The sequence below is a fragment of the Annulohypoxylon truncatum genome (genome assembly GCF_022578515.1).
Source record: "Annulohypoxylon truncatum strain CBS 140777 unplaced genomic scaffold F4807scaffold_9, whole genome shotgun sequence".
Classification (NCBI taxonomy): Eukaryota; Fungi; Ascomycota; class Sordariomycetes; order Xylariales; family Hypoxylaceae; genus Annulohypoxylon; species Annulohypoxylon truncatum.
The window spans coordinates 1,119,316-1,143,398 of NW_025953795.1; the positions used below are offsets into that span (position 1 = coordinate 1,119,316).

General features: G+C 46.0%; 9 protein-coding genes across 9 annotated transcripts; 2 read left to right on the top strand and 7 right to left on the bottom strand.

Annotated features, from left to right (window-relative positions):
* Window positions 1-570: 570 nt before the first annotated feature.
* Window positions 571-2,226, top strand: F4807DRAFT_402687 (cytidine deaminase-like protein). The gene is made up of 4 exons (XM_047996015.1): window positions 571-644; window positions 718-755; window positions 827-1,845; window positions 1,912-2,226. The coding sequence occupies exons 2-4, from the start codon at window positions 734-736 to the stop codon at window positions 1,954-1,956; spliced, it is 1,086 nt and encodes a 361-aa protein (XP_047856305.1). The 5' UTR covers window positions 571-644; window positions 718-733; the 3' UTR covers window positions 1,957-2,226.
* Window positions 2,153-3,167, bottom strand: F4807DRAFT_402497 (uncharacterized protein). The gene is made up of 3 exons (XM_047996013.1): window positions 3,039-3,167; window positions 2,644-2,724; window positions 2,153-2,531 (listed from the first exon to the last, which is right to left on the bottom strand). Exons 2-3 carry the CDS (start codon window positions 2,713-2,715, stop codon window positions 2,406-2,408), a joined length of 198 nt encoding a protein of 65 aa, XP_047856306.1. The 5' UTR covers window positions 2,716-2,724; window positions 3,039-3,167; the 3' UTR covers window positions 2,153-2,405.
* Window positions 3,168-5,698: 2,531 nt separating this feature from the next.
* On the bottom strand, window positions 5,699-6,029 carry F4807DRAFT_450890 (cytochrome b5; the record flags this gene model as incomplete). Its single annotated transcript, XM_048000175.1, has 2 exons — window positions 5,699-5,856; window positions 5,933-6,029. 2 exons carry the CDS (start codon window positions 6,027-6,029, stop codon window positions 5,699-5,701), a joined length of 255 nt encoding a protein of 84 aa, XP_047856307.1.
* Window positions 6,030-6,490: 461 nt separating this feature from the next.
* Window positions 6,491-7,743, bottom strand: F4807DRAFT_450891 (uncharacterized protein; the record flags this gene model as incomplete). Its single annotated transcript, XM_048000176.1, has 3 exons — window positions 6,491-6,628; window positions 6,692-7,110; window positions 7,194-7,743. 3 exons carry the CDS (start codon window positions 7,741-7,743, stop codon window positions 6,491-6,493), a joined length of 1,107 nt encoding a protein of 368 aa, XP_047856308.1.
* Window positions 7,744-7,908: 165 nt separating this feature from the next.
* On the bottom strand, window positions 7,909-10,453 carry F4807DRAFT_402742 (concanavalin A-like lectin/glucanase domain-containing protein). The gene is made up of 3 exons (XM_047996017.1): window positions 10,213-10,453; window positions 9,910-10,152; window positions 7,909-9,834 (listed from the first exon to the last, which is right to left on the bottom strand). The coding sequence occupies exons 1-3, from the start codon at window positions 10,345-10,347 to the stop codon at window positions 8,038-8,040; spliced, it is 2,175 nt and encodes a 724-aa protein (XP_047856309.1). The 5' UTR covers window positions 10,348-10,453; the 3' UTR covers window positions 7,909-8,037.
* A 1,629-nt stretch (window positions 10,454-12,082) lies between these two features.
* On the bottom strand, window positions 12,083-13,059 carry F4807DRAFT_402811 (uncharacterized protein). The gene is made up of 3 exons (XM_047996019.1): window positions 12,751-13,059; window positions 12,515-12,702; window positions 12,083-12,455 (listed from the first exon to the last, which is right to left on the bottom strand). Exons 1-3 carry the CDS (start codon window positions 12,974-12,976, stop codon window positions 12,246-12,248), a joined length of 624 nt encoding a protein of 207 aa, XP_047856310.1. The 5' UTR covers window positions 12,977-13,059; the 3' UTR covers window positions 12,083-12,245.
* A 1,461-nt stretch (window positions 13,060-14,520) lies between these two features.
* F4807DRAFT_402853 (uncharacterized protein) lies at window positions 14,521-16,396 on the bottom strand. The gene is made up of 4 exons (XM_047996020.1): window positions 16,154-16,396; window positions 15,778-15,971; window positions 15,571-15,723; window positions 14,521-15,503 (listed from the first exon to the last, which is right to left on the bottom strand). The coding sequence occupies exons 2-4, from the start codon at window positions 15,907-15,909 to the stop codon at window positions 15,222-15,224; spliced, it is 567 nt and encodes a 188-aa protein (XP_047856311.1). The 5' UTR covers window positions 15,910-15,971; window positions 16,154-16,396; the 3' UTR covers window positions 14,521-15,221.
* A 2,969-nt stretch (window positions 16,397-19,365) lies between these two features.
* On the bottom strand, window positions 19,366-21,782 carry F4807DRAFT_402894 (uncharacterized protein). The gene is made up of 3 exons (XM_047996021.1): window positions 21,316-21,782; window positions 20,397-21,247; window positions 19,366-20,281 (listed from the first exon to the last, which is right to left on the bottom strand). The coding sequence occupies exons 1-3, from the start codon at window positions 21,690-21,692 to the stop codon at window positions 19,902-19,904; spliced, it is 1,608 nt and encodes a 535-aa protein (XP_047856312.1). The 5' UTR covers window positions 21,693-21,782; the 3' UTR covers window positions 19,366-19,901.
* Window positions 21,783-21,924: 142 nt separating this feature from the next.
* F4807DRAFT_419116 (cytochrome b5) lies at window positions 21,925-23,597 on the top strand. The gene is made up of 4 exons (XM_047997383.1): window positions 21,925-22,162; window positions 22,303-22,337; window positions 22,483-22,540; window positions 22,767-23,597. The coding sequence occupies exons 1-4, from the start codon at window positions 22,072-22,074 to the stop codon at window positions 22,946-22,948; spliced, it is 366 nt and encodes a 121-aa protein (XP_047856313.1). The 5' UTR covers window positions 21,925-22,071; the 3' UTR covers window positions 22,949-23,597.
* The last annotated feature ends 486 nt before the right edge of the window (window positions 23,598-24,083 follow it).

Consider the following 24,083-nt stretch of genomic DNA (forward strand, 5'->3'; position numbering starts at 1 on the left):
ACAACTTTGAATTCGACTAAGTTTCAACCGGTACTAGGTACCTAAATATGTACCTAGTGTATAGAAGATGAGAATGAATACTTACTGAGGTAGACAAATAAAAGGCGCATAGGTCTCGCTCTATTTATATATGGTTGTCTACCGGTAAGTACTAGTAATGTGCATGTGCGTATAGTAATGGATCTTATGAATTATTGAGGTCACACGTCCCACGTTCGAAGAGTCACGACGTGACCACAAGGCAGTGAGATGTTGCTGATGTAAAAAGGAAGCTGGCATGATCCCATGCATTTAAGGCTGGCAACACCCAACCTCTCCGCTGATGTGACACCTTCCAGCTTGATAGCCTGCCAGCTTACCAGGGGCACCTGAAAGACGGAAAACTGCAGGCACCCCTCCTAGGCTTTTCTTGGCACTGTATGTTTTATGGAGTTGCAGCGGTTTAGATAAAAGTGAGTATGGAGTTTGTAACTTGTACATGTTCTGCTGGAGTTTAGCAAATCTCCAATTAATTTTCGGCTAAATCTCGGCAACCATCATTCTCCTTCTTCACCGCGACGCGCCCTGAACGGTTATGAGGATCTAGGTTAGGTACTACGAAGGTGCTTACCTAATTATACCTCTACACTGGAAGACAATATCTAGTAAGAATCTGTGTGGAGATATAATAATCCTACCGTTCTTACTCATAACTTAAAACTCAACTACAAAGCATAGCCGGCGTAGGGGAAAGATGCTTATTGGAATTTGTGGCGGTAAAGTTCCTAATCCTTCTCAGCACATTGCCCCCTTTTATCATGAAGCTCTCACTTACACTTAATATTAGCAAAATGTGCCGGTAAGAGCACGGTAGCTCAGTACCTAATAGATCATCATGGCTTCACGAAGTTACACTTGAATATAACAGAACCTCCAAGCAATGCCTTCTCGGGTACGTCTGAGTCTGAGACAGAATCAGCCGCCCCTGATGTCGCAGAGAAAAGATTTCCTCAACATCTGAAGCGGACAGCTGCACCTTATACTTTTTCAGCGACGACGGAACTTCTAGACTTTGTTACCAAATTTTGGCGCTCTCGATGGGTAACAACGGATGTACATGACGAGACCGTCCTTGAGAATCTTAGCAGGCGACCATTCTTTATCTTAATCAGTGTCGATGCGCCACTGACTGTGCGCTGGCAGCGCTACCAGCGGCGACGCAGCAAGCAGCAAGAAACAGGTCACCAAGACCACATCACGCTTGAAGATTTCGTATCCCAATCTGACCACCATCTGTACGACGCTGCTTCTGGCGTCCTGCCGCTCATGTCACGCGCCGCGATTCGGCTCCTGAATACCTCTTCAAATCTAGCACACTTATACGCGACGCTGGGTAAACTGGACCTGACGAACCCCGACCGTCTACGCCCCAGCTGGGATAGTTACTTCATGTCCTTGGCATCACTGGCCGCGCATAGGTGTAATTGCATGAAACGCGCCGTAGGGTGCGTGTTGGTGGACTCTAAGCACCACGTCATCAGCACGGGCTACAACGGCACGCCGAGACATCTATTAAACTGCGGAGAGGGCGGGTGCCCCCGATGCAATGCGGGAGAGGGCAGCGGGACGTCGCTGTCTACCTGCCTTTGCCTCCATGCTGAGGAAAATGCGTTGCTAGAGGCCGGTCGCGAGAGGATTCGCGATGGAAGTATCTTATATTGTAATACGTGTCCTTGCCTGACATGTAGCATCAAGATTGTGCAAGTCGGCATTAGCGAGGTAGTGTATAGCCAAGGTTATAGTATGGATACGGAGACAGCTCAAGTCTTTAGAAACGCTGGGATAAAGTTAAGACAATTCTCACCGGTCAGTAGTTATTCCTCCTATGACTTCACAAGCACACGGGTGAATTGGTATTAACGCGCATTGCAGCCAGCGAATGGGTTAGTACATCTAGAAAAGATGGACCTCTACTAGGAATCTACCGCCATAACCTACATATTACTTTCGTGTTCATAGAGTAGCAGGGCCATGAGCCTAGAGCCTCAGTCCCCAAATTAGACCGACTAGAGAAGGAAATGATGATCACTGCAAAGTTCTGATGTCTAGACGCGAAGAGTTATCAAAAGTAATTGGTATTAGAGAAAATTAGAGTATTTGAAACTCTATCGAGACTGGCATCTCTTAACTAGAGATTGTCGATAAATGGCATGCTAGACATGTGAAGCGCAACATGGCTAACGTTCTTTTGAACCACCGCCAACCACATTTCCTAGGTCCTCTCGTATATAAACATGGATGATAATTGCATCCGTGAGGGATAGACGTATTGCCGAATCGAAATCGGTAGCACGTCAATGATGTCTCGTTTCGTCGTCCGTAGCAACCTCATCCCCCATATTCCCCCGTACTCTCGTTCAGGTCATTTATGCGTGCACAGTGGCCTTCTGGGCTTTTCGCTTCGCGAGGCACTTGGATATCCATAAACCAATCAGGCCGCAAGCCACGACGAAAACGATGCAGAACACGACGACGACACCAGCTTCTTGGCGCTATTGCTTGTTAGCACATCCTCAAGATTACAGCCATCGCTCAGTTGATCCACTTCAATTGGAAATGGCGATCCAACATTTAATGAGAGATGGTAGAAGGTCTTTCACATACAGCCCAGTTCTCACGGCGGACAATGTGGCCGAAGGTGTCGCGTGCGACGATGGATTTGTTGATCGCAGGCATATTGATGGTCTGTTAAAATGTTTAGCATGCGAGTTAGTGAAGCAAGAATATCACTGAGAAGCTTTCAAAAGGCGAATTAGGCAAGCCAATTGATACACCGAACGCTCATCTTGCCACCCCAAGTCACTATGTCGCGATCCAGGTGTGGTCTGAAAAAGCCGCACCTCGTAGCTCAATGCGACTCAAATCCATTCCGGCCAATGATACTGAGATAGCTCCTCTGGGTGACAAAAAGGCGTTACAGGAAGAATTGAGATGTAATTTAAATCGGTGCGGTTGTGGATGGGCCAATTCAGCTCTCAATTGATAAAAATATAGCTTACCTCTCGGGCGGTCAGGAGGGCGTTGTGGTGGTATGTGGAGTGTAGAAGGTTGAGTGGTCGTGATGGTGGAGCTTAACTGTTTGCTTGACGGTCAGAGAAGCTGAAATGTGCGAACAACACAAGCCCTTGGACAGGATCGAGATCGTGAGAGGAGAGTTTCTTCGCAAGGACGAGTGAGTTGAGGGAAGAAGAGCAAGAAGAAGAGGTTAAGAAAGGTGGGAAAGGTTCGGGTCAAAAAGGAAATAATAATAAGATGAGCACTCGGCGTTAGACTGGAGACGAGGGAAACAAAAAAGCTTGTTCCGGCACAGGTCCATGGAAGAGCTCGGTAAGTGTTGCTGGTAGGCCAGTCAGAGCCACCGTAGGCCAGGGCGGTTGGATTCTGCGCGATTTTGTAGGTGGAGGTTTAACAGGCACCGGGGTCATCGGATCCACAAAGTGGGTAGCTGTATTATTGTAATGCCGCATTTTGGATAGCAGAGGAACATCCGATCTGCGCGCAATGAGGGAATGCGACGAGGGTTGAAGGGGTCCATGGCCTCCATAGGATCCTACCAACTTGGGCACGCGATGGTGACATTCTTTATGAAATCTGACTTTGGAAGATCAATTGGAAAGATATACTTACATACTCCTAATCTACGTTTCTAGATGACTTAAACGAATCAGTATAGAATTTGCTCGAAAGACTTTAGCTGGGGTTCTGGATAGGTCGGTAAGGTATCGCAGGATTTAGATACAAGGTTAGTAGGAACTTGGATTTGCAGATGGAGAAAAGTCGAAGAAAGATGTGGAGTCGCTACTAAGGTAGGGATTTGTTTTCGTGCAAGTCTCCAGCTGCGACAGGTGCGAGTGATGTCAGGCTTGCAGACGGTCCGGGCGTAGTGTGACACTAGCCTTTTACAGCACTAGCCCGCTCAGTTTTAAAACCATCTAAACCTTTTTCATGGTAGATATGCGATAATGAAAGGTACCTTTCCCATACCGCAAGAAGCTATACCAAACATTAAAGTCAAGTATTGTTTACATTTTGTAACTGGTTACCTCTTATGAGCTTTCAAGGGTCAGCATATGTAAGAGGTAAAGAGAGTCTTCTGTCAAAAATGTCTCTTTCTGTCACGAGACTATTCGTATCGTCATTTCGACTATCCGAGGCTTACGATTTGCCCCTACAGCATTAGAGAAAGCGCGGTAGCAAAAATGAGTGAATTTTCGACCACTTGACGATGGATCATGAAATTGCCCAATCAATAACAACCTTGAAGTACCTAAGTACCTAGATACTACCTACTGCGTATCGCGACGTTCCTGGATCCCAGCAAAGCCAAGGCACAAATCGACGATGAACCTAGTTAGAAGGTACTTGGGTAGATTCAGGCCTGAGCAATGTTGACGATTCAGCGACAGGGCGAGTAGCCAAGGACAACACATCGAGGTTGAGAACCCTTAATAATCTACCTATGGGTATGCGTAGTACGATCCGCGTAGTGTATCGATGTAGTCAAGTCTATAGAATTACTGTAATGCACTAGGTACCTATTCTCAGCTATGCTATATTGGGCTTGTTCAACATTGTTCTTGATGCTACTAGTAACGTATGTGGGTTAATATGTACTGTACATAAATTTCCGTGGGACCTACCTAGGATCTCTGTAGGCAAGTACGAAGTAGTATCGCATCTTCGGCTTTCCTCAAAAAGCTCAGTGGATACCGAAATACGTACCTCTAAATCGCGAATTGCACCGATTTTCTCTAAAGCTTTAGGTCCAGACCTTCAGTTGCCTTTTCTTATTATTAATCTCTCATAATTGTTTTTGTTTGGTTCGTTATCCTTATTTGTAGAATAAACATAAATAATAGACGCAAAGTCAAAACTATATAGTAAAACAATTGTCACTTCCCAGGTCATTACATTGTTCTATTATACCGGAACATCAACATCTAATCTGACTAAATATTCCGGCGTTAAGCCAACGAGTTACGACTGAAAGAATATATACGCCCAAGTCGGTTTCCAGTTATAATTTTATCACCGAAACATGCCAGGCACCTGGGATGGCCTTACATATCTTAAGTCTTAGGATCTATCGCTTATATTGGGAGGACTAAATGTAGTCTAAGTGAACGAACCTACTCTCATCGAGACAATATTTCCAGTCGCCCAGTCAGTGACGCGAAACACTAGACCTCCCTACCGACATCAATGAACCAACAGCTCTATTCCTGCCACTCTAAACTACGGCCTTCATTACACGCAATGAGCAGTGCTTATTCTATCTCTGCATTTTATAACAGGACGGATACGAATATTGAGATTGATATATACCCCTGTGCGCGAGCTCTGCTTTTGCAGTAGCAGACACGAACCTCATAAGAACTGCGCCTCACGAAGTTTAGATGTTAGAGTCGCCATTCGGAATTCAATGGGTTATATTGGCAGTGTAAGATTTGGTTAATTAGTTAAAAACCCGAGTGTATGGTAAGTCAGTCAATTGACGTCTCGATAAAAATGAAGATTATTTAACTCCCACGTAGATGGGCATGTATCAAATATAGGTACCTAGGTAAATCCAGAGGTAGGTAATACAGCCGCCATGTCGTCGGTCCCGTATATCATGACTCTTCTATTGTCGGATTGAGTCTGTATGCAACTATCTCTCTTATAATTTTGCCGTTTCTGCCAGGTCGCCAATCTTTAGTTTATCGCCATATTTATCCAGGACAGTCTTGCCGTGGTACTTCCAGAATTGCTTCGTAGCGTTCTTGCCAGCCATTCGTTTTAGGATCTTCGCTCCGCCAGGGTGCTCCTCGAGAAAATCTAAACGGCACGGGAGTTTTGTCAGTTCTATATATTACACGGATTCGATTGTGTCCTAAGGAAGATAGAGCCTCACTCGTTATATCATAAACGCCACTGTCCACAATAATATACATGCCGTTTTGCTCGTCCTTATGTTCGGCAACATCCTTCGCCGTGAATCTTTTAGACATTGTGAAATATACCGGAATCGACACTATTACGCGGGAATTGGAAAGCGAGTCGTTGGCTAATGATTCAATGCAAGGCTAGTATGGATTCGATTTACAGAAATTGAGATTGGTGTTGCGTATTCTTTTGTTTGGTTGAGGAAATTCGGCTTTGTCGCGATCTACATAGCCGCGATTAAATGCGATTTAGATTGATCGGATTCAAAGAACCTCGGCACGAGACCATAAAGTGCCTACCGTAAGCGGTGATTGGATTACGCTTCACGTCATTGGTCATATGCAAGTAGGTGAGAGACGCTAATCCATTTCTGGGATAGCGCCATCCTTAAAGTCAATGATCATCGATGATATGGGCTAATACTGACCGAGATGGAGTAAAATGCGCGGATAGCAGCCGATAGCTCACCTTCACACTGGTATCCCTCACCGTAACTTAGCATTGTATACATATGTACAAATTTACCTTACTCTATTAGCACACCTCTCTCCATGGCCTTTCTAAATAAGTCGGCAAACGCCGAGGAACCCCGACAGTCACTTTCCTGCATCTTCTCCAGAGCTTTGGGAATCCATTCCCCTATCTTCTGTATTCGGTTAAAATTCTGTGCGTTATTAGCTTCTAAACCGAGCAAATCCGAGACTCGAGAAAAAGACGTTGCACATACGGATGGATGAGTACTCAGCCATTCGGGCGGCTCTCCCTGTTGCGCTCTTTCCATGCGTTTCCAAAATCCAAGTGCCTCACGCGGATCATAACAAGCCTCCGCCATCATCATTAGGCCGATGTAATCCGCCTCGCTTTCTTGCATGCGGCCCATCGGCCGCGAGAACAGAAGATCTAAAATTGCACCGCCTATGAAATGTGTGCCAAGCATTGCTAGCCCACCTGTAAGGAGGATGGCAGAGTAGAGTAAAATATTCACCCCAATCTGCCCCGACATACGTTCGGCCACGTGCCCAGCGAGGTTGTGGGCGATCTCATGACCCAGGACGGCGGCGAGGCCATATTCATTCCTTGCTATAGATATTAAGCCGCTAAAGACAAAGACCTTGCCGCCGGGAAGGACGAAGGCATTTACGGTGTCTAATTGTAGTTGGCGTATTAGTACGTCTTATCATGTCTCGCACACCTGCATCGACGTAGACAATATCCCGAGATTCACGTACGAGGATCGTCAATCACCCTAATCTCCCAATTCGCATTTTCCATGCCCGAGACGGGAATCAATTTTCTCATAACCCGTTTCACCATAATCATTCGTGGATCCCAGTCGCTCAGGAATTGGCCGCCGGAGCGCTCCACCTCCCAGATCAGCCTCTTAACCTGGGCCTCGCTCGCCGCCTCTACAGTCTTATCGCTGAAGCAGTTGAAGCGGCGCCGCCCCGACACGGGTACGGTCTGTATATTGGCAAAGTAGAATGCCACCGCACCGAGGACGGAGAGAACGATAACGGTGTGAAGACTCGGCGAGCGGGCTACCCTTTTAAGTCGGCTAGTTGTTATGAGGGGCTTAGCCTGGGAGAGTCGGTAGTGAGGGTCATGGTTGTAATTACGCGTCTCACGAGGACTTGGCCAGTTGTTTCTTCGGAGGTGCGTTTGGGAGAACAGTCGACTTGGTTGGGTGAAACGAGGGGGGTGGGAGGCTAGGATAGACCGGGAAGATATTCGGGTCGTTAGAGAGTGCCATGGTGGTCGTATGAAGCGACGCGACAGCATGATGAAGAGTACGCTCTCTCGCGCGCAGCGAGAGAAATGACTTTGGTGTTCTGCTTCGCGGAGTACGAAGTATCTAGGTAGATATAGTACTGACGTAATATTGGAGTCTGGCTTGCTTGGCATAGTGTATTTGATAAAGACATAACCTCCATGAATGCATGTATTGTGCATCTTAAGACTTAAGTTGAAAAATGAGTAGCTTCACTTTTCTAACATGTAGTATATTCTAGAGTATATGATTACCAATTACCATCATACAACCCAATCCTAAAATACATTCCCCATCTAATCAATCTACATAGCGAAGAAGAAGAATGCTGCCACACCGGCGAGCGCAAAGCTAGCGCTCGTCTTGACACCAGCACTGATCTCTACAACACTGCTGGTTGACGCTCCTGTGTTCCCAGTCGCCACTGCGCTTGCGGAATTCGCGACAGATGCCGTTAACGTCGCGTTGTAACTCACCTTGCCGCTCGAGATAGGGTAAACGGTTGCCGTTACAAAAACGTCGGTACCGCTGCTGCTTCCGCTTCCGCTTCCGCTGCCACTACCACTGCCGCTTCCACTTCCACTCCCACTGCTGCTACTGTCGCTACCACTGCTACTTCCGCTGCTGCCACTGCTGCTGCCACTGCCCACAGCTGTTGACGGCGTAGCCGCGTTGCCTGTCGCTACGGGATACGAAGCCGAGACTCCGCTTGTAACTGTGCTCCCGGCCTCGGGCTGGCTTGTGACGCCGGTGCTCCCGACAAGCTGGCCTGCTGTACCCGTGCTTCCGGCCGGCTGGCCAGAGCTAGAGCTAGGGCTCGAGCTTCCGATGGGACACACAGTTGTAGTGATGCTGACTTCGGTAGTGACAGCGCCTACAGGACATTTGGTAACGGTTGGTTTGCACGAGGTGATCGTGTAAGTCTTCGTCACTTCGACAGTGCTTGTAGTGTAACCTTCGGGGATGCTAGCTGTTGTCGTCGGCTCGGGGGATGAGCCGCTAGCTGTTACGGGACACACGGTAGTTCCAATGGAGATGATTTCAGTAGTAACGTAGCCGCGGGCAGGGCAGTTGGTCACTGTAGCAGCGCATGATGTAACCGTATGGACACTAGTTGTATAAATCGTTGAAGTGGTATACTCTGCTGCTTCGGATGATAGACTGGATACGGCGTAGGAGGAGTTGCCATAAGGGTAGGCCGCCGTGATCTGTCCCGATGTAGAAGATGCGCCGCCAGTTACGAGCGAGCTACCAGAAGACCCGGTCGTAGTAGCTGACACGCTCGCGGTTGCAGATGCCACAAATGAACTTGAGGACTCTCCCTCGTCGTCGGTGCAGGTATCGTCATCATCATCAGAGGCGGTTGACGAGGCAGCTGGCGAGATAGTGGATGAGGTATTGCTATATGCCACGGAGGACGTTGTCGCTACCGAAACACTGCCAGAAGTAGTAGCGGAGGAACTCAAGCTAGAAGCGCTAGATACTGCAGATGAAGTCGAATTTTGGACATCCTCAAGCTGATAGATCTTGATATCCTCAACCTGGAAATAGACATCAGCGAAGTCGTCATTCCCCTGGGCGACATATTCAGCGCAGGTAGAATATCCAGTTTCAGCTTGGCAACTTAAATCCCACTTGTCGGTCTGCCCAGCAACACCGCAAAAATCGATATTCAAAACCATGTTCATGTCCTTGAATGCTTTATCGATGTTGCACTGCTTAATGGCGTAGGAAGGCGTGCCCCATAGCGAACTAGGCGATGGCTTTCCGCTCAAAATGTCGGAGGGCGCTCCTGTTCTTGACCAGTCCCAGATTTTGATGTAGTCCGAAGTCCACTCCATCGCGTAGATACCACCAGAGGATGATCCAAAGTTGCTTGAGTATTCCGAGGCGGAGCAACCTTGGTAGTCGTATTGTCCTGCGGCAAAGTCATAGCAGTTCGGAGAGTCAATCGTCGCGGTCATATCCGCCGCTGCAAGCGTACAGTTCCCAACGACAGAAGGCGCGTCGACATGGGCAGTATGACGGTTGAACGTAAGGTCATTCCAATTTTCGTACAGATCCACCTCCCCTTTGGTGGGCCACGGTGCACCGAAGAACCACTGCATCCAAGTTAGCTACTCAAGAATATAGGAGTATCCAGACACTGACGGAATCTTTAATAGAGGCAGACTTACAAATGCAGGCCACGAGCCGCATACGGGCTTGGGGAGATGGGTGAAATCGGCGATAACTAAACCATGATTGTACACGTTCTTACTTTCTAACCTAACGCTCTTTCTTCCGACTCCTGAGGCACTATAGCCACCACTGGTATCTACACCGACGTATGCTGCACCATTCTGATATTTAACTATGCCGAGGTCTTGTGCGGCAGATTGGCTTTGGAACTGGACGTAACCGCCATTGGGATCGGTGCTCTAATATCACAAACGTTAACATGAGCAATGAGTGACATGGCTTTTGTGTTATCCGCTCACTGTGTAGAAGTTGAACTTGTCAAAGAAGTTCGTCGAATTATAGATCTCGGAAACCTGATAGGACTGAGTGGCGCCGGCATGAGCAGCAAAGGCAGCCGCAGCAGCGCCAACACTCTTAAGAAACGAAGGAGCCATTGCTATAGCTATAGTATAGGTATATATATGAACGAGGGACAGGGGTGACAAACGAAAGGACGACGTAGGATACGTCAGAAAGGGTAGCAAGCCCAGTGGTCCAAGATAGTATCTTGAGAATAGGAGAACCGCGTAGGCAAAGAAGGAAAGCCTTCCACGCCCGAACCGGCGGCCTTGACATATTTAAAAATCCAACGAACAAGAGCCCCTGGATGGAAAAACATGAAGGCCACTGGCAACCAATTATTCCTAAGCCTGGAATGGTGCGTAGATGCTGCCAACTAGCGGCACTGCTACTACTTCCTACGTACATACCTACCTTGATACGGATATACTATGATAGCATTTCGCTTAATAGGCGAGGTTATCATTGGATAGAATCGCTCTATGCCATGATCTATACTTATACATAACGGAAACGAATTTCCTCTCTTGGAAAAGTCCGAATCATGAGGATTTCCGGATTGGCATCAAGGTCTTAGGTAGAAAACAAGACAACGAACGACATGCGGTCGTTAAACGAAGCGGCGGCGCCAAAAGTTGGCCATTAGTTTGGCTTAGCCCCTTCGGTTCGCGGTTAACAAGGGGTAGTCTCCGTAAGCATAACATACTGACCTGATTAAGACCCTAGGTCCCTGGACTAACAGAAAAGGGGATTCAATGTGGGACTGGCCACGCGGTTTTTTACCTTTTATCTTTAAAATCAGCTGCACAAAACATGCTGTCAGTTTCTTTGGTGGTCAAGGAGAGATTGGGGAACAATTCATTGCATCCAAGATCAAAGAACTATGCGGGGTATTTTCATCCAAGTTGGAAAAGATCTACACCTATATTTTCGTGATGTTTTCTTTTCTTAATTACCTAACATATGTAAGTAGATTCTTAATCTTTTCCCCTGTCCAGACAGCATTTCCTACGCAGAGAGCTATTGTTCTAGCTAAGGAATAAAGTGGGTGTTTACTGACGTTACTCATTACGACGCTTGATGTAAAAATTATATATAGTGAGGGCTGACTTACGTGTAGGGGGACTCAACTTATTCGAGATCCAATCAATCCATTTATCAGCGGTACCGTGCGTCGCAGTCTCGCCATTGGTTGACTTAGCTCGTTATATGGCTAGCAGTTAGGCACGCCGTATGGTTTCCAGCTCTCTGCGCGGAGCACCCCTGTTTCAGAATAGCATCCAAGCTTACTGCGCAGTGTCCATAATAAGGTATTGAAAATCTGCTCTACTGCGTAAAGTCAGGGTCTAGATCCCGATCGACGACCATCTCTACTTGGCAGATGCTTGTGCGATGCTGCTAACCAGTTATATGTAGGATCAGCTCTTAATCAAGATCTCTTACTAGCGGGTACGTCTTCGTCCCGCCTGCCCGCCGCCGATCTTTGACGGCTTCCTGCATCTCACTTTAGCTTAAGGTAGCTTTCATTTGTTCGTTCCTTGAGCTAGAAAACTTACAGATATAAAACGCCTCGTTCCTACCTATTTCGTATTTTTCGACCCATTCGCAGGTATCAGAGTAACGTTCAAATCCCGGCCCTTTAATGAAAAAGCTTAAGTTAATACTCATCCTATCTTCTAAGCCATAAATCCCGTGTTACAGGTGGTGATCCTTTCAAAGACGGGGCCAGTTCTCATCTATTCCTTAGTCCCATTTCCCCAACGATTAATCATGACTTTTCCTAATGTTTAAAGTCTAGAGCCGAGTAAGGGGACGCTTTCCAAGTAATGAACAGTAAATAAAAGAGAGTAGGTGTTTGCTACCCAGGTTAAAAAAGGACGTCAAAAGCTAGGGCTAGGATAGCCGCTGAGATATTGTCATTTCAGTCTATATTGACGATGTGATATATTACATCACGAAAGGAACAATTCCCGCTGTATACTATTATGCCTATTCAGTCAATGTAGAGCTCCTCTCTCTGTTTCCTTTTTTCTTCCAGAATTCTCTTCTGCCGCTTTTGCGTCAACACAAAACCGAAGATCGCGAGTATAACCACAATGGGCACTACTAAGCCAGCCGCGATTGCGGTATTGTTATTGATTCCTCCTTTAGAAATCGGGTGGGTCGTGGGCTTGGATGGTATAACTATCGTATCATCGAAGGACTATTTACTATATTAGTGTACACACGCACACATCACGAACCAAGGGTTTGAAGCCTCACATTTCCTACACTATCCGTATTCTCTCCTTCCTTTGATCCAGAGATCGTAAAATATGGAGAAGAAGCAAAAGCCGACACTGATTGTTCCCAATCTCGAGACCACACTTCTACCTCGTATTTAGCCGTTTCGAGATATGGGAGTGGATATGGAACACTTTGCCAGAGAAACGAAGAAGCATTAAGCCCAACTGGTAAGATAAGTGAGATGAGAACCTGCACACAGTGGTGTTACGGACTCCTACTTGTGACATTAACCTCTAACGAATTTGCCCCGTGTTGACTAGTCTGATTGATGAGTCGAGAGTGGATTACAAGAGGATAGTCGGTCGGATCGGTCGGATCCCACCTCAATAGGAGATCAGATCCACGTGTGATGTTCTTGAATTCATTCTGAAAGTCTGCTCTAGTAAGTTTCCATAGATGGCAAAGCATCCAGGAAATCGAGATACCTAGTTGTTTCATCTCTACTCCGCCTGAAGGGAGTATCGTGGACGATGTATGGCACAACGTTGAAAATACCACATGAAGGAGATGGCTGAGGCCGAGATATATCTAAGACCCCATAGAACTGGGATAAGGTTGATATATGATGGAATATGGCCAAGATTCGGAACAGGAAATGCGGTAATGCGTAAATTACCGCTCTAACTGCAACATACCGACATCCTTCTCATATACCAGCCTAGCTCGCTCTCGTTTTCACTCTAATTCTATGATTTCATCACGATAAGCTACTTCTACCTGGAATGGATGATGGCGGATTCTTCTTTGGTGCATGTGATGGGTAAAGGCGGTGCTAAGTTGATACTATTCAACTCTCAGGAGCCTCTCCCAAAGGTTTTAGTCTCACGAGAGTTAGCGAAAGGGAAATCACTTCTAATGTTGGATATATTAAAGTTAGTTCGGCTGATTACAGATCAATGGGTTTTAATATAAATTACCCATCGTGCGCGTGGTCAAAAGTCTGGCTAAATTGGATAATTTATTACCTACCAACCAATGTACTCCCACATAGGATTTTGTCAGAGGATATAGCCCTGTTGTTGTTAGCTTGGTCTCAAGTGAGAGCTAGGTGGAAGAGGCTTGCCGGTGGCTCGCGGGCAAGGGTAAGTTCTTGACTGTATTAACATGGATGCCTGAATTTCTTCAAAGCCAGCCGTAGGTTAAAGGGGGTTTGCCCCCCCTATATATACACAACCCTTTATCCACTATTTCCCCTTAACAGATTTCGTCTTCTTGCAACCTCAAATCGTACATGGTGACCGGAAAAAGGAAATGACTTGGTACACATACACATATATTTAACTATCTATGTAGGTAGCCTCCGTGATTAATTATATGTGTTAATAATGCAAACGAGTTGTGGTGAAGAAAAGCGAATGACTCGTCAGCAGAAACACGTAATAGCACGATAAACGAACACCAAGGACCTAACTTGGAATTCGGCTATCTATGGAGAAGGAGCGATACATAGGTACCTACCCACGGGGTAGTCGTGGATGTATTTTCTGCGTGTACACTTAGTGTTGCCCATGGTTCTCCCCAAGATATATTAGGAAGTCATAGGAAGGGAAAGTGCTATCTCATGCCTACATAGAAAAATTAGAAGCCCTAATCACTAGAATAAAAATTGGCCTAACACAAACCCTGAGAACCAACCGAAAAAGCTCATCTTCTCTCGCTGCAGGAATTCCGTGTCCCGTCCTACTTAGGGAGTCTTTCTACCAGCGAGTAGCAGGGCAAGATTTTGCCGTCATATTTTTCATTCTTGAGGCTTAAAGCCAATGTCAGGCTTCTAATGTGACATCGTTGTGTCCTTATGTAACGTTAAAAAAGGCCGCCCGTTGACGCGAAGCACAGCCGTGGAGCACACCACGTAACAAACATCGTACGCTTGCCGCGGTCCTAAGGGCAAGCCGTGGAGACAAGACACGTAAATCAACCGCTGAACTACCACAGAACCAGCGTATAAACGGTGGCCCTAACGTCTCAAAGCAGCCTCTTCACACCGGACCTGTACCTTCTCGTAGGTCCGTCGATGCCGAGTCAGGAGAATAGAAGCATGCTCTGTCGATGGGCATGGATTTAATCTTCGTCATTCATCTTCGAAGGCGAGGACCATTGCAGAGCAGCGCAAAAGCAGAAACAACATGATAACCTTGCCCTGATTGGCAGGAATTCTATTCAGTAAGGTTTCCTATATGATGACGAAACTCGGTGCTCTCTCCTTTCGACCCCTATCTGGCATAGAAATCGCCATTGGTTAGGCGTGTAACCACAGTCAAGCCATATCTTTCTTCATACGCTTCTTAAAACAAGCTTTTAATTTTGATCCAACCCCATACGAAGCTACCTATAGTAGCCCGAAAACGTCAATTATAGATAAATGAGGTTGCGCAGAATTTTGGAATAGTGCATTCCTCATCTGCTCACAAGGAGGGTCATGACCCATATCTGATATTCTCATCAATCAGGTACATAGACCTTTATCGACATTGGGTCTTTACATCATCGAGCAACCCTCCAGCGAGCCGGGCGCTGATGTTGGCCGTCTATTTCACTGGTCAAATTCCGCCTTAATCGTCAGGGATTATTCGGAAACGATGATCGGGTCGGTCCAGGCGAAGCGCGTGGGTTCTTTGATTGCTCCAAGCCCAAGGGTTAAGAAGCATCTGCTCAATCGGAATAAACCGGTCTTCTCACTACCTTACATGGAATAACTTGATGAACTATTGTTGTAGAGGAATAGGTCCATATCTCCTGATGCCGAGATGGTTGGGTCATATACTAGACTGCCTTGTTGGTAGTGATCGACCGCCTCTTGCTCGCGCTTGAGCCTGACATACTCTGCTTGCAAGCTGGAATAGGCCTGGCTGAGGACGTCGTTCTTTTTCTGAGCTTCGCCGAGTAAAATTTCGAGGTCCTTGATGCGCTGGTCCTTTCGTTCCCGATAAGCCCGCTGTGATGCACGATTCTGAGCTCTTCGACGCTGCGACAGGCAACTTCTTAGCGACTTTTTTTATAATCATTATCCCGATGTGAATTGTTCGGCTTACAGATAAGACAGATGGCGGTGCATTCTTGTATCTGTTCTCGCGTTTTCTTTTTGCCACAGGCTTAGTGGACTGTTGTGGCGAGGACTGCGTCGCTTCCCCTGATCCGTCTGTGTGTTCGGGACTAGGATACATCCCTTGAAATGTTATATCGTACTGCGAATTTATAGTTAGCTACCATTCGAAGAAGTTCCTCTGCGAGCCGCATACCGGCGGATCCATTGGACTGGAGGTTGTCGAAGCGTTTGATGAATCGAGATACAAGTCTGTATCGCCATATATGTACGGCATCGGCTTCGATGGAGATGCGAGACCAGTAGCAATAGTGTCGACTTCGTCCATATCTATGTGCCTAATTGTTGTTTCTATTCTTTTCTTTTCTTTTATTCCTTTCGAATGTCACTCTTTACGAAGCTAGCGGTAAGCGAAGAACAAGGCTTCTTGGCTTTGGTTGTTAGAGAGAGAAAATTTAGGAGAAGATGACGTGAAGCATATATCTTTCGTTTGTCTTTGATTTGGAACTGAGGAAGTTTGGCGAGCATCGTTTGAAATGATCAACCAAGCATTACCTCTATATAAATCTCACCTACTCGAAGATATCCTTGTTGGACGGCTCGCCGAGTCCGGATAGTTAAAGTATCGTGTCGTCAACTTACGGCGCTGCAAAAGATATGTCGGCTTGTCATCCAATGTATTCGAAAGTACCTTGTGATCCCTGAACGTGCAGGCGGAGCTACCGTCTAACCGCATACAGGGCTCCTGGTCCATTCTTTCGTTGTCAATAAGTCGGGTCCTGAAAGTTCCAGGTCCAGTATCCCCAAGGCGGCAGGGAAGGGTAGGAAAACCGAGATCCGGCATTTTGGGGGAGTGAGCGGGGTCTCTTTCGGGAAATAGGCCTTCTTCGGACACAGGAAACTCGGAAACGAAGCTTACCTAATAACGCAGAGTCAGTTCGCGTGGCATGGCGGCATCTACAGACTGCAGGTTGCAGAGAGTAAACGCAGATACGAACGTATCTACCATCGTCAGAAATTCCATACTTGGTATACTTTCCCTTCCCGGCGAGATCGGATGCCGAGGAGCTATACGGCTGTATGTCCAAGGCATCGCAGTCTACTTAAACTTCAATTTGGGTTGATGTCACGGTCGACGTCAAAATAAAGGCGATTTCGATGGGGCGTGAGACTAACTGGCTGTCACACGATCGCAAATACCTGCCCACACCATCGAATTCGTAGCTTGTTCGCATGTTCGCAATCGGCGCTGGCCTCAATGCCGGCCTCGAGCGCTATTGGATAAGTCGATCTGCCTTGCCGCTCAGCCCCGTCATATAATATATTTTATGACTGACATATTTCGGTGAGTAATTAAATTGAGAGGACTAGTTGCTACCTGTCATCAGAATCTGGTTCGGCAAACCGTGCAATGAAGGTTCTGGGATGTCAAGCCTTACGCGATATCCGTGCATCGACAGCCATTGCGCCCATAACATTTCCAGCAGTCTGGTTCACACGATTTTCTCCACATTAAGTTCAAGAACGAGTGGAAACCCAGACATATATGTAGGTATCTGGTTTGGTGATAGCTATTCCTTTTCATCCACCCCCTGTTGGTGATTCTCTACAGACGGTTTGATCTGTATAGTGTTTATTTGGTTTATGATTTTTGGGATCAAATAGATACAGCCTTTCGCATATCTCGCGGTGCAAATATGATGCTCAGCAGCAACTTCAAGTGGTAGTATTCCCATGGTGGTTATGCCTCGGTTCCCTACTACGTTGAACTCATTGGGTTCATTGTAAGCACTTAAACACTCGACATATATTTCGTTGCATCTAACTTACCCCACGTGCTCATCGTGGAGAGGCCCATTTTCATACATATGACGGCAGAGACGTAGCTGATACACATTGCCTTATTTTATTAAGCCGCAGGCTGGTTGCCTTTGTATTTTTACGTCCTTAACTAAGGTCTAAATGTAGGCCATGGGCGAATTCGTGAAGCAACTGCCCGCTGAAATATGTCGTATTGTATTTTACTTGACAGATTTAAACTGTCTCCTGCCTAGTAGGTAAAAGAAGTCAATTTGTTTCTAGAATATCACAAATCTGCTAGATACTCAACGAAGCTTGATAAACCAAGCGGCATCTTCACCGCACGGATTAGCTACCTAAATACCTACATGGGTAGTTGTATGCTGCTGATGCTGCTACCGATCTATTAGCGCGTAAGCGTGCTTGCAGGGATCGACGACTACCCCCTTGTTTAGTCTCACGAGGCTGGTTAGGTCGAGTCTTTTAGGTCACTTGAAAAACAATAGTTAGGATGACTAACATTGGTCAGCTAGGTAGTTAAAATAGTTATTTTTAAGAGCCGACTATTTCCGGATCTTACATAAGACACTCTCGAGGAAGGCATGCTCGCTTCAGCTAATCGGCTGTCTATGTTCTGATTACTGATCAGGACATCCAATTATCGGCTTGTAACATGCGAATCTGGGTCCTCGGAGATAGGGAAAAGAGGCGATGGCATAGTCGTAGGTACCTGGCGCTATACTATCCTAGTCGGGACCGGATTTCAAAGAGGGTATATAGTAAATAGTGCTATACATATGTATAATATATCTTGCCTTGCCGCCACCTGTGTGTGCCAACGTAGTGAGACTAGAACCAAGTTAGGGCCTAAGTCCGAAGGAGGTGATCGTGTAAACTCCACGCAAATATCGCTCTCCCGGAGACTTCGTTCCATCGTCAGACTACTAGAGGAAACCTAGTAACTGCTATAATTGTCGTGTATAGAGAACACGATATCAATAGATTTACGATACAATTCGTACGTTCTATTCCCGAAGTGTATTTGATCCGGGGCGAACAGATTGTCAACCGGGTCAACTCCCGTAGGCGCCTCCGTGTTGCTGCGGTAATATCCCGCCTAGGTAGATAGAGAGCTTCAGCCAAACCGAAATCATCCGCGCGGCCAATGAGACTTACGAAGAATACGCGTTTGATATGGCCGGACGAGAAACGTATCATGGATTTCCCCAGCATGTTTTGATGATATGTCATAAAGACAACGTGAGGTTCGTCGAATGCTTGAAAATCCCCCCACGTCATAGGTTCTGAACCCTGCCAAGATATCCCGAGGCAACGTTCGAGAATCATAGATTCAGATGAGGACGTAATGCTGGTAGACCCCATTATGGTTATAGGGCCGCATCGCTGACCCGACCCCCCAGATTGGCCGCTTGATATATTGATAGGCATGTAATAACCTTAAGCATCATGTAGGTATGTCATGTATGTCAGATTAAAGTTGCAGGATCAATGATTCCTTTGCGAATAAGTACGTGTAAATATGCACCGCGACAGGCGAGACCGCTCGTCGTCCGTGCTCATGACCGCTATAAGAAACCAATGGACCTAACTTTGTTAGCCACTAGGTCGCATTTGCTACTTAGAAGTACATTCTGATCCGGGGTTCTGACAGGCCAAGCGGACATGCACTCCGCCGTTCCCCGCGGCCCTATTGCGAGGAGCGCAACCGCGGAAGTGAGGAGCGCGAGATTTGGCGCGGTACCGACGTGTACACTCGTGCGGTTTTAGAACATAGAATCTATTTCCAGATGGTGACTGCGCTTCATACGCAAGTGTTAATCCCGCGGATATGAATTTAGCTTGTAGAATAATTATTGATAAGCGCGTGAGAATTGGCCGAAGAAGACTCTAAGCATCAGGGGTCGCTTCCTGCTCCTGATGGCCGAGCTCGCTGTCCTTATCCATTTCCGTTTTCGCTTCCGTACCGTGTCTCCCGTGTCCAGTGTCACGGAATTCGTCGGCTTCGGGTACGGCCTCGGGCGTCATGTACGATTCATATAGTGCGAGCAATCTCCGAACGTTGATATTTATAGATTTTATCACAGCACTTCACTGTATCGCCTAGCTGTCGAAGTACTGAAGTATGTAGGACTAGCATAGCTTATTAGCACAAGCTACATCACCAAATAATTATTGTGGTTTGTTCTGTGCCCCTGCTGGAAACCATCTCAGAAACATTCATCCCAATAGTGTTTTAATCTGCACGTTTTAGGTTCTGAAGTGGTCTTGAAAGAGGTTTCACCACCGACTTATTTTCAAACCAGTTGCGAATCAAGGCTCTTGTGCACCTTGCCTGCGTGATGAAAAGCCTGGAGCTTCGGTGACCTGGGTTTGGAACTACTTTGGATAGTAATCACGGATAATTCCTCGATGAGATTCACTCCGTCCGTGTAATGAATCCTCTTTCATGGGAGAGAAGTTAACATCCTTATATGTTTAGCTCGAACCTAATCATATAGACTAGATGGATGGTGTCGTAGGTAGACGTCGTAGACCCTCTTCGGCTTGTATGATACCCGGTTCAAATGAGATTCGTCTGCTTAAATTCAGGCTCTCTTTAAATCTGAGCCTGGCTTCCTTGATGTCTCCAGTCATGGATGCAATATCTCCAAGATTGCAGAGCGCTACCGCACAAGTCTCGTCACATTCAATAGTTCTATCTTCACCCTGTACTTTCTCAGCCGTCTTCTGAGCTTGTAAGGCCCATGAGCGGGCACTAGCTAGGAGGGCAGACCGCGTCGGGCGGGCACCCGCGTTAGATCCCTTAGCTTGAGAGACATCGCTGGATTCTGCTGAAGTTTCGACGGGTTGCTGCGCTAGAGAGATAGCTAGATTATTCACTTTTTAAAACCCCTCGTAAGCACATATACTAACTAAAGTTTATTTGTGGCGAAGAGAGTAGGGGAAGAGGGTATATCGCAAAGCATAACATGGACTGTGTAGGTAGGTACTTACTTAGAACGGCTGTATGACAGCTATTAGAGGGCGAGAGCGAGATTGCCTGGAGGAAGAGCGGCGCTGCAAGGTAGTGCTGTGACTTGGACTCATAATGGTTCCCCAATGCTGGCTTATGTGTTAATAGTCTCTTGGGCTTGAGTCCCGGGGGAAGTCGAAGTAACGTACCCTCGAGAGCACCTCCAATTTGTTCCGGGGTCATCCAGTCGCCCTCACCTTCTTTGACACCCTCGGCTTGGCGTCTTTGAAGTTCTTTCAAGACAGTCTCGACTGCCCATATTAAGTGCTCACCAGCAGAGCCGCCCTGACGAACATGCTCGTCGGAATAAAGTTCTCCGAGCTTGACACTTATTCCGACCGATTTCCCCAGGATTCTTGTCCTCCTGGCCCACATGTTTTCGAATTCGGTAGGCGTTTCGGGATCGCTATCACCTTCTCTTATGGAAGGCTGCTGCTTTGTTGCGCCTGCTAACTTCCCCGAACTGTCGATCAGTCCGTCTCGGACGCTCTTCTCCATCACCTCAACCCATTGTTTACTGTCCTGAAGAAGTGACTCTAAGACATTGATAGAATTATTGTAACTACCGATTTTCTCAAACCACGCAGCTAATTGAATCCTAAGTCCCATAACTTCATCAGAGAACGGATCAAGGCCAGCTTGGGTACATTGCTCCAAGGCGAGACGGTAGTACTTGAGAGCTAGCTTCGGGTCCGGCGAGTAATTGCTGTAATAGAGTGCTCGGCGAAGAGACTTTGCTATTTCGGGCGGGAAGCGGGTGAATTGTTCGGACTGGAAATAGTTAAAATAGGCGTAGACTACATAAACGCATGAGCCAGATACGACACATAAACTTAGGATAGGTCCGTAGGGTCAGTATGATGTACTTTGGATCAGGGTTAGGATGGTAAGTTTCCTTACAGTATAATAGCAATGACAAGCTCCTCTGGGCTTTGTCGAAATAGTGAGCGCAAAGATTGGTCACGAAATGCGCCTATTATAGGACGAAGGCTTAAGCTCTGTCTCAAGGCTCGAAGGAGGAGCCTGAAAGGCGGCAGCGGCGGTATTTGCTTGTTTGATTCTTGCGAAGATTTGGAAGACTCCTGCCGACTTTGCTGGACATTAAGAAATATGGTGACTTTGGAGGGCGTGATGTTGACTTTGGCTCGCCCTATTTGCGCGGGAGAGAGAAGCGCGAACTGTTTCGATAGCCTCTTGTGGGCATGTCGAACATGTTGGAGGTTGTTGCTACGGGGTAATACTGTGGGTAATATTGCGACGGCGCGCAAAGCAGACATTCTAGGTGGTTATGGAGGAATGTATCACCATGAGTTGAATAGACGGCTTAAGTCTGTATCAATCCTAGCGACTTTTAAATTGTTGAAATTGATGACGTTGTATTGGAGATTTTCTATTGGAGCTTCTGTTATCTGAGCTCAGATATGGGCTCATGTATCTCTGTATCTGGCCCGTGCACGTACCCGCACCAATTAGCAACATTGGATTGATTCCTCGGTACAACTTTAATCTCTTAGATATTCATGTCAAGCTTCGCCTTCTCTTTGTTGAATGATTCCTTCATAACTCTACACCTAAATTATCTCTTTTTAAACAATAGGAATAAACATATCTGCCTGCCTAGACAATCAGTGGCATCACTGACAATTAACAATAATAATGTCGGGCAAGTTCGAGCCTAAGGCTCCCGTAAATCTGGATCCCCCTAAAGATGATCCTATCTCGGCCGAAGAATTAGCAAAAGCTGATGGTGGGTTGCCCTTTTATCATACTTACCTAGTCCAATATAACCTGGACGACATTGCATATCTATGTCTCATGGCATACTTTCCCACATAACTCCAAGTCCTTAGAAAACTGCCGAATATCCTGCTGACCATCTCGAGATAGGATCTGAAGGGCAAAAGGCCTATGTGGCGATCAAGGTGTGCCCCTCTATTCTCAGACATAGCATATCGTTTTCCCAGCCGCCTTGGACCCTCGCTCCCTTTTCCAATAGTTTAACTAAACTAGGCTTTATGAATGTTCTTTCTTTATATTTATAGCTTCTTACATTCATTCAATTACTAGGGCAAGGTTTATGACGTGAGCGGGAACAAGGCGTATCGAGAGGGTGGCTCGTACCATGGTATGTAACGATATTTTCATTTCCTCGTGCTAGAAATCTATGCAACACGGCGTGTCACTGCCTCTCCCGAAATTCCGACTCTGTATAGCACGTAAACTACTGTTGTGTGCCGGCTAGTGAGCTATCAGCTTGAGTCTATATCTCACGTTGAACTACAGCTTCACTAATAATTTTATTCGTTTCGTAGCTTGATGTGGAGACGGAATGTTTGCTAATAGTACCTCAGTTTTTGCAGGGAAGGATGCCTCTCGTGCGTTGGGGAAGACATCTACAAAGCCAGAGGACGTAAGCCCAGAATGGCAAGATCTCGAGGACAATCAAAAGCAAACATTAGATGACTGGGTCACTTTCTTCTCCAAGCGCTACAACGTTGTTGGCATCGTTGAAGGTGCGACGAACATGGCATAGCCCGTGCGAGTTGTCTAGCTCAAGTGGAATGTATTCATTGGGAATGGGAAGGTTGCTTCGAAATGATTCGGTATGGGATAGCCATGATAGGACATCGACCAAACTTCAGCGGAACTGAACGGATTGATATCTCGCTTTTTGCTACATGGAGCAATACGCCCATGACCATTTTCACTAAAGAGAACACCCCTCTCCTCCCGACTCGAGTGAGTCTCTGGCTTCCGAGCATAACTTGTCAGCTTCCTTTCATCCTAGATACTCTTTGGCGATTTCATAGAGGCCGAATTACTTCTCAGTGTATTGTACTTTCAAGATTGACAGAACGGTTTCCACTCATCATCGCTAAACCTCTGTCTTCTTCGTCGCACGATAAGTAGTGGAGGTGAATACGACGTCTCTCTAGAATACTTGATGCGTACTTACCTACTCAGCTGGGTCTTATCTTCGAAGATTTCTAGCTCGTTCCACTCCTAGAGAAAAATATGATAGCAACCATCGTCAAAACGAAGTAATAGCTAAGCTACTAGGTGCTTACATATCCTTAAGGTACACTTTGGCATAATCCTTCAATCTCGGGAACAAGTTGCCCCCAGAAAAACTTCCAGTGCAGGACATGGTGCATCCAAGCCAAGGAAAACGGGAACTGGCTCGTCAACAGCAGAATGGTTCACGCATGTTAGGTTACCTGCAGCCTTTTGACGTGCCAACAGGGGGACGGCGGACGATAGTACCGAATCCGCCAACCCGCCAATTCATTTTATGTATTGCGATGTATATTGTATAAATGCACAGTAAGCTTTAATTATTAATATTGTATTTTATTATTTATAAGGGTTATAACACTAAAGGGCGTTATAAATTATAAGAAGTTATAACGTTTTTTAATTTATATTATTTATAATATATTAAATTTAAAGTTATTTTATTTAAGTTTAAATGTTTTATATTTAAATTATTTTAAAATAATTTTTAAAATTAATTAATAATTATTTTAATGTTATTATTATAAAATTATATTTTAATAAAAAGTTTTAAATATAAAAATTAATTATTTTATTTATTTAATAAATTATTTATATTTTATAAATTAAAATTATAAAAAAAATATTAATATATATTAAATATTATTATTTAT